Source organism: Phodopus roborovskii, unplaced genomic scaffold, assembly GCF_943737965.1.
Source record: "Phodopus roborovskii unplaced genomic scaffold, PHOROB, whole genome shotgun sequence".
In the NCBI taxonomy this organism is placed as follows: Eukaryota; Metazoa; Chordata; class Mammalia; order Rodentia; family Cricetidae; genus Phodopus; species Phodopus roborovskii.
In genome coordinates this window covers 15,855,004-15,864,079 of record NW_026126585.1, presented here as the reverse complement: position 1 = coordinate 15,864,079, position 9,076 = coordinate 15,855,004, and the positions used below count along the sequence as shown (strand labels likewise).

The window sequence follows — 9,076 nt, the reverse complement described above, 5'->3', positions numbered from 1 at the left end:
AAAATAAAAGATTAAAGGCTCTTGGAACCAGCAAATTATAATAGTTTTGAGATATTAAAATGTTGTCGTCGGTCAGAACTCCAAAAAAAAAAAAATGCAAGGATGTAAGGCTTTTCTCTCCGGGACCTAATGTAGGTGAGCGGAACGCTTCAGGCATATCTCTAACCCACTAACGCTTACTGCGCCGTGCGTTCCTGGAGTTGCTCCGGCGGCTGCCTGTGACTGCGCAAGAAAGGTTCCGGGTGATTCCTCCGAAGGCAGGAGAGCGGGAAAGCTCGGCCCCTAGTGCCCGAGTGCTGGAGCTGTTTGGCGTTGTCAGAGCGCGGGCTGGCTTAGGTCAGTCACCCTGTGTGTGCGGTAGCTACCTTGTGTCTGACTTGATTTCGTGAAGATTGTTCCATGTCTCTAAACGTATGACATACACCATGGAAAAGAGTGCGATGGCATTGTTAGGCCTTTTCCTACGGTTTTACTGGGTACAGCGTGTGGATTAGCGCTCAGGAAAAGAACGGTCAAGGGAGATGGACTGAGTTCCCCAGCTGTCAGACTTGACGTACACGGAGCAATCAGAGAAGACCAGCTGATGGTAAATGATGGGCGTGGGGTAGGGAGTGTTTATCCTTCTGTAGACGTGGTGGGCATTCACACACACACACACACACACACACACACACACACACACACACGGAGACAAGCTAGGTTCCCTTACGTAGATATTATGGCAGTAATCTTGAGGTCCTCCTGACTCTCCCGTGCCACTGTTTCCCTGTGAGTAAAATGGATAACAATACTACTACTTACAGGACTGTGAGGATTGAATCGGTTAGCATACAAGCGCCTGAAATAGCAAGCAGGTGACAGCAAATATTAACCAGCATTCACCAATTACCTTGTCCTAAATACTTCACTTCCCTGTAGCCATTGAACCCAATAACAGTACTTGAGGCTCAGAGATATTAGACAATTTTCAGTCCTTTGCATATCCAATTTCCCCCAAAATTCTACCCAAATACTATAGTGCCAGGAATAGTCTATCGAAGTCTTTCTGCACTTCTCACAATGACTTATTATCAAGTCTCTTCAGCTATACCCACTGGATAAGTGAAAAGAAAATCATTGTTTAACTTGTTTAGTAATAGTGATGAACTTTTCATATGTATACATTTTTTTAATTTTTCTCTTCTGTGGGTCAATTGTTTGGTATCCCTTGCCAATTGTTTTAATGAAACAAACATTTTTATAAAAAAAAATTCCAAAGAAGGAATAATATGATCAAATTGATGTTTAAGAAATAAACCTCCTATCTAGTCTTGAAGCACATACATATAACATCAACACTCGGGAGCCTGGGCTATATAATGATCCTGGTGTGAGAGGGAAGAAAGAAATACGTTTTAAAGGGTTGTTTTGTTTGTGTGTGTATGTGTGGTTTTTTCTGTTTGTTTTGTTTTCTTTAGTCTGGTGCTGGTGACTGAACCTAGAGCCTTACCTTACAGGCCCTATCCATAAGCCTAGCCCTAACAATAAACCTCTTAAGAACACTGATCAATAAGGATTCACTTGAGGGGTGGAAACTCTCCACAAGTTTACTGCAGTGATCCTGAATCAAATCTATAGTAGAGGAGGAAAACAAGCAATGAGTTGGGAGAAATTAGGAGACAGAATCAGAGACAGCAGAACAGGAAAGGTTTTTTTTTTTTTTTGGGGGGGGGGGGGGGGGGGAGATGTCATGGAGGTAATATGCCTGACACTCTACTTTGGGGGACTCCATTTGTTAGTGCAAAGGACACAGAAAAAAAGAAACAGCTTGGACAAGATAGATGGAAGAGCTCAGTTTCAGATACATTGGGTTTAAGAAGGTCAGAGACCATAAAAACAGAAGGCCAGGCTACAGATGTGCTGTATTTTGTCGATATTTTAATACACATAGTTTTGTATTTTAAAGTCTCTAAATTAGGGACATAGCATATGTGTAATTAGCAGTGTTTTTTTTTTTTTTTGGTTGTTTGATTCATAGTATGCTATACATTGTATGTCTTATAATTCATTGTATTCTACTATAATTGGCAGGCTTTGCTTTGTGAGGATTAGTTACAGCTTATTAATACAGGGCATCTGAATTTGTGCGCTGAAGGGGCCTGGAGCAATTTGCACCTGTCATTGTGACTGAAAAAAAGAACTCGGTTCTTAGACTGAACTTTATTTTATGTCCTCCATGCATTAGGCCAGTTAGGATTTATCTTTCTTCCAGATAAAAATCAGAAATTCTGGGCTGAAAATAGTCAGTGGTAGGGCACTTGCCCTAGCCTGTGTGAAGTTTTGGGTTTGATCCTGAAACACCATGGGGGGAGATAGGGGTTGGGAGATCTCTTCCTGGAATAATTGTGCTTCACAGTCAACCAAGAAACCCTCTGGGCAGTGGGCTTAGATAACATGAGTATTTGCAAGCTCCTACGAGATTCCAGCATGCGGACAAGGTTGAGAACTACATCAGAGGGCTGGGGATGGTACCAAAATACTTACTGATACAGGAATTAAAGCCATCCTCAGAAAAAGTGTGCCCAATAAATGCCGTCCGTGTTTATTGTCAGTAGAATTAGAGTCAATGTAGTTAAAGAGAGGAAACCTCTAGTCCTAGCACTCAGGAAGCAGAGGTAGGCAGATCTCTGTGAGTTCAAGGCCAGCCTGGTCTACAGAGTGAGAGCCAGGAGAGGCTCCAAAACTACACAGAGAAACCCTGCCTTGGAAAGAGATTGATTGGTTGGGGAGGGATGGACAAGGACAGTTACAACACAGCTCTGAATTAGAGGGGTAGAGAGAAGAAAATTGAGAATGGAAGAAAAGTATATAGGTATAGATGCCATTCACTTGAAGACACATGGCCAACACGCACGCACGCACGCACGCATGCATGCACGGTTATTTCTTGCGGTAGTATCTGTAGTTGCTATATAATTGAAACAGTTCTTTTTTTTTGCAAAGCAGGGAGCTGGAACTTTTCGTTCTTATTCATTCTGCAGAAGATATGTCGAGATTATTTCAAAAATCTGTTATCTTTTTTAGCATTTTATGTTTATCTGTAGACCAAAGCCAATCTCTTTGTAGGAAATCCCCAGGAGTTTGTTGTGATCACAGATTACACATGAAATGACCAACAGTAATTCGGTTTATCAACCATTGCTTCCTTCAATACTATTTATGCTTTGTAACTCCATTGAATTGCTGAAAACATGTTTTACAATTCCTAATAAAGAATATATTATAGATGGGCGCTGAAACTATTTACCAGTAAGAAACCCTCATCCCTCACATTATTTTAAAAATAATGTGTCATTATTTTTTTTAAATATTTTTAAAAAATAAATGTGTCATTCAGAAGTGACAGTGAAAGCATAAAAATAAAATGACTGCAAACCCTGCCTTCCATTAGGTGACGCCGTTGACGCCTGAACCCCAACACCCAGGAGGCCAATAAAGGATGGCTGTGAGTCAAAAGCTAGCCTAGGATACACAGTGGGTTTGAGGCCAGCCTGGGCTACAATGTGAGACACACCCCTCCCCTTTGGGGATGAGACTGTATCTCAGCATAGAGCCCTCGACTACCAAGAATGCATGAGATCCCGGGTTCAAGCCCTAGCACTACAAAAACAAAAACTCCATTCACCTTTGTGACAGGAAGCTTTAGAAATATAGTGGAAAATGTTGTGGTTTTTTTCTGTGATATTATATACTTGCAAACTTAATTTATTCAGAAAAAAAGAACTACTAGCCATAGCAAATGTTGAAGCTTTTAAAGACAGCCCAAGGGCAGGCATGGTGCATGCTTTAATCCCAGCATCCGGGTGGCTGAAGCAGGAGGACCTGAAGTTCAGGGCCAACCTGAGTCATGCAAGATGCTGTCTCAAAGAAAAGATAATAAGCTTAAAGAGAAGTCAGGGAGGGAGAGGAGAGGGGAGGAAGAAGGGAGGAAGAGGGAAGGAGATGACCGTGGTAGAATGGAGAGGAGAGACAAAATACATCAGAAAGGGAAAGGGAAGGTAGATGCAAGTTTTTCATGTGCTAAGATTTTCCGTGTCTAGCTTTCCCAAGCATTACCCTATTCTTGCAGCTGCTTGATCTTTGGGACGTTTCATCATCTTGAACCATTCATATTGCTTTGCTTTCTTGCTGGGAACCAACTAGACAATTACAATCAGAATTCCAGGTAGCAAGAGTAGGCACTAAGTTTATCCTCTCCTCTACCGCTGGATTAATTTTTCTCTCTTGAATATCGTTCCCTTAATATGACTTCAACTACCAAAAACAAAACAAAACAAAACCAAACCCCCACCCCACCAGAGTCTCCTGGGCCTTTCCCTTCTGCCCTGATGCCCACCTCTCCCTCCAGACTGAGAAGGGAGCACACCTGTGCATCTCAGCTGCCCTGGGTGCTCACCTTGCTTTGTTAGCTGCCCCTTGGATGCCAACCTTGAGGACCCCAGACCTTGGCAGGGTCTGTGAACCGTGTATTAGACTGTGTTCTTTCTGTCTCTGTCACGCTGCTGTGAACAGCGTGTAGTTTTCATCATAGCAGGGAACCAAGTCCCGTCACAACTGCCAAGATGTAGCTGCCGTCATCTCTGCTTACATCACATCCAGCTCCTTGTCTGTGGGGTGGTCTTGGGTGGTCTCCTTTCTGGAATGGGCGGAGGGTTTTAGAAGCCATTCTCACGGTTTCATCTGTCGGGAACCAGCTGCCTTGGAGATATGGAAGTGCAGCAGTAGCTTGCGTGTGTGGGGGAAGGGGTCCCATGGGAGTGGGGGCCATGCAGCCTGCTGACACTGACATTGTTTGTCCTCAGAGTCCCTGTCCTTGCTCTTATCTGCTCAGCTGGGCTGACTCATACACGGCTGCTAAGCCCTGGGTTTTTTTTTTTTTTTTTTTTTTTTTAACCTTCTTCAGTGTCCCTGATGTCAGCACTTTAACCCTTTTTAATTCATTCCTTTTTAATATTAACATTTGTTTTCACTGCAACAAACCCCACGGCTCTGTGCATGCCAGACATAGTGCTCAAACACACAGGCACACGCACGCATGCACACACGCACACACACGTAGAAGGGTCCCACTGTAACGATGCCACCACGAGAGCCACACTGCACAAGAAAGGAGGGCACAGAGGCTGAAATCTGTGTCAAAGTCACCTTTTGTTACTGCACTTTATTCTACACACTTAGTATGTTACACTTTTATATAATACTGTAATAAACATTAGTCCTTTAAAACAATAAAAACATTACATAAAGACACAAAATAAAAAACCAGCAAACCATCCGGACTAAGTTTATTGTCAACCTCTGGGCTAACTGGGGTCCCCACGTCAGGGTTCCCAGTCTCCACCACGATGTCAATCACACTTGGTTCTAACAAACCAGATGAAGTTAACATAAAACTTTTAAGAGCACCTGTACCACTTGAAACTTCTAGGGGAGTTTGCAGTACCGGTGTCTTAAGGCCACTCTACTATCACAGTAGTGCTACCTCACATAACCCAACACTTAGAAGACTAAACCCTCATTTTCTTTTAAGGAAAATGTGGACTTTTTGACCTAGCACATGCAAAGTGCAAGTCCTGAACTCTTAAAGCAGCTCCTCCTTTGGAATGCACTTTCCAAGGCTGTTAATCCACCCTGACTGATGCAACACGGGCTTGGGAGGTCTCCCTGTAAGCTACATAAAACAAGCAGGGCATCTCTCCAGAGCAAGACCAGAGGGTGCCTCAGTTTCCCTAAGTGTGACTGTACTGACCCATCTCCTGGGCCTCTCAGTGCTAAATAAGACAACAACGACAAAAATAAAGTGTCATTTAGTGCAGTTGTCACTTTACAGCCCCAGTACCCCAGGCCACTTTTGTCAGGAAGAACATTCTCCAACCCCTTTGACCTTTGTGTTGTGTTTTGTTTTGTTTTGTTTTGTTTTGGTATTAGACCCTGAACCCCAGGCCATGTGCACACTGAGCACATTCTACCACTTAACTCCACATACCCTGAGTGCTCTAACCTATCGATGACAGCTCAAGCGAAAATACAAAATGCACTTGGGGAACGGAGCAGTGTTCCGAGTTCACCATTCTCCGGCTCCAGCTGTGTAGAAAGGAGTCCTTTCCTTGGTTTCCTTACGCTTTAGTGTTAATGTTTTGACCCAGTGGCTGCCTAGCCCTGCCCTTACAGTGGATGGAGTCAGAAGTGACTCTCTTTGGTCTAGGAACAATCAGGGCAGTCCTTTTTTGCAGGCAGAAAGACTACTCAGTCACGAAGCCACTCAGCTGTGCTGCTGCTGGCTCAAGGGCACCGGTGAGCCACGCAAGGGCCAGACTGCCAGCATTGCTTCTGATTGCTCTGCACGAGGGCCTGTCACTCATTCCAAAGCAAATGGGTAAGCAGACTTTCCGCTCCTAAGCAGCAGCCAGCTGGTCACTTCCGGGCTGGAGTAACTGCCCTTATGGAAGCTTCTTTGAAGGATGGCACGTGGTAAAGTAGCTCTCTATGCCCCCCTTCTTCTCCCCACGCCCTGTACTTCCTTAGTGCCAGCACACTTCTCTGAGGACCTAGTGTCTTCCCAAGTGACATTCAATACAGTACATCTCATGGCATTTTATCTCTGAAATAATAACAGATGCCAAAAAACAAAGAATCCAAAATTAGCTTACAATGTTATAAAGTAAAATACATACAAATTAGACACACATGTTCGCACACTCAGCCTGCTGAGCACTGAAATACCACCACCAAATACCCCCATGTGGCCTCTGACTGGCCCGGACATTTCCAGGAATATCTTGGACTTTTTCAGATACTTTTTAATGAATGAACTACCAAACTACTCTTTATATTCTCTCCCTCCTACTGGTCAGGAAAATGGATGGAATCTTCTTTTTAAAAATTAAAGATTGAAAAAAATGAACCTATAATCTGGCAGAAGACTGAAAATGGACTCTGGATGGGAAAAAAAAGTCTAAACTCCCACTTATGAGTCTGAGGATGAGCTCAGATATGCTAAGAAAGTTAGTAATGTGGTTTCCATACTGGACCTACAGCCTCTGTATTACAGTTAGAGTTCAAGAACAAGGGTCATCTTTTAAGTTTCACACACACAGACCTAAATAGTAGAGATGACTCATTTCTTCTTTCTTGACACCTGGCTTCCTGTACATTCTACTGTCTCCAGAGGACAGCAAGTTAATGGCTCTGAGCAGAGTAACTAAGTATAGTTGAGTAGATGTTAAAATTCTAAGAACTAAACTAAGCATTCTACCAAAATGGGGCCAAAGATACTGGGCCCTTGTCTGGTACAATTTGCGTGTAGAGCACTGTGTGGAATTCTTAAGAGCTAGAGTATTTAGGAGACCATTATGCCCGACTGCATCCTCTTCAGAGCTCACTATGCCCAATATCAAATGTGAACTTTGAAAGCTCTGTGAAGCTGGAGTGTGGCGCACAGGAGAGCACCCACCAGCAGTTCTGAGGATGTGGGACTGACCCCTAGCACTGAAGAAAGAAATAAAAGAGTGAGTTCCATAGTTAAAAGCTGGACATGGGAGCACATGCCTGTAATTTCAGCACTTTGGAGGCTAGGCAGAAGGAAGGGATTTTAAGGCCAGCCTGGGCTACATCCCATTAAAACAACAACAAAATGGTAGTCTATTTCTGTCTGATCAGATGAAGTCCAAGTACCATGCTATCTGGAGGATTCCCTCCTTTTTAAGGGAAAACAAGGGTAGGAGGTAGGGAAAGACCCTGAATCAAACAAATTTTGTTCTGGGTTAGCCCTGCCCTGCAGAAACCAGGGCTCCTTGGGCTCCCTGGAAATGTAAACACTGGGTTGTGAGGGCACACAGCCTCACACCCAGCTGTCTCCTGGGGCTTCTGACTACAGAGAATAAGAACCCGGCAGCCACAAGGTATATTTGGCTGGGTCGGTTTGCTCTTTGCCCTTGCAGTCACATGAACTGAACTTAGGCTATGTGCTCTAAGTGGCCTCTACCATTGGACAGAACTGAGCTGCCCCAGCCGGAGCCATGAGCATGACTGACAGTTTTCTACCCTGCACTGCAGTGCCCCACTTGCTTTAGAAACACATACAGTGAACACACAGCGGAACAGTTGCCTCCTTCTCAGTTGAGTCCAGAACATGACATTCTTCAGCTTCTGCACATCTGAGACAACCATTTGCTAAAGAGATAGTGTGAGGCAGTACAAACACTAAAACAGCCACTGAATTCTTCACTGTCCAGGAGCCATCTCTCCCAGGAAGGTCTGGAGTTGCAAACAAGCACCAATTCCCTTGGGAGCTCCATTAATGAACAAATGACAAATTCTCCCCATGGCCAAAAGGTAAGAGGGAAAGAAGGAACAGAGTGAAAGAGAAAGGTTTTGTCTTCAAGTAGAATCATCTAGTCCTCTGTTTGGTCGCTCAGAATTGCACTTGCAAAGCCGGTCCATAATGCCTTGGAGCATAGGCTGGACGATGCCCAGGAGAGGCCTCTTAGAGGGGTCACCATCCCAACAGGCTTCCATCAACTGCCAGCACTCCTCATCAAACACAGGAAGACGCTCTGGGCGGGTCCCTAGAGGGGAGCAAGGAGATACAGCCAATCAAGGAAGCCGGGAGAGCGAAGAACGTGGGTTTCCACTGCAGACAGCTAGATTGCAACCCAACAGGAATGGTGAAAAGCAACGCACTGGCTTAGAAAACCCAACACTAAAAGTCGTAGCAAAAGCCGTTTTTGAGGTAATCAATATAGTGCTGTCCAGTAGCAGAGGGACGTTTACAGCATCCCTTTGCGCCCTGTCATGGTCACGCAGGGGCCAGAGCACAAGTGTCCCCTGCTGTGGTGTCCGCTGTCTGCTCTCAGTGAGGGAGTAGAGCAAAGCAGCTTGGTGGCTCTTACCTCTGCGCACATTGTTCCAGAGATGGTCTTTGCTAGCACACCTCTCAAACGCCTCGGGGAGCTTGATAGAGCCTGAGCAGATATACCAGAAAAGGATCCCAAAGGCGTAGACATCCACAGAATTATCATACTTCCCTACAGGAAAG

The 9,076-nt window shown here is 44.5% G+C and overlaps 1 protein-coding gene across 1 annotated transcript in view; it reads right to left on the bottom strand.

The window, feature by feature from the left end:
- Positions 1–5,168: 5,168 nt before the first annotated feature.
- Dstyk (dual serine/threonine and tyrosine protein kinase) overlaps positions 5,169–9,076 on the bottom strand; it is a 42,920-nt gene continuing 39,012 nt past the window's right edge. Inside the window, exons 12-13 of the mRNA XM_051204170.1 lie at positions 8,931–9,065; positions 5,169–8,606 (exon numbers count right to left, since the gene is read on the bottom strand). Coding sequence (XP_051060127.1) covers positions 8,419–8,606; positions 8,931–9,065 — 323 coding nt within the window. The 3' untranslated portion in view covers positions 5,169–8,418. The remainder of the gene's footprint in view (positions 8,607–8,930; positions 9,066–9,076) is intronic.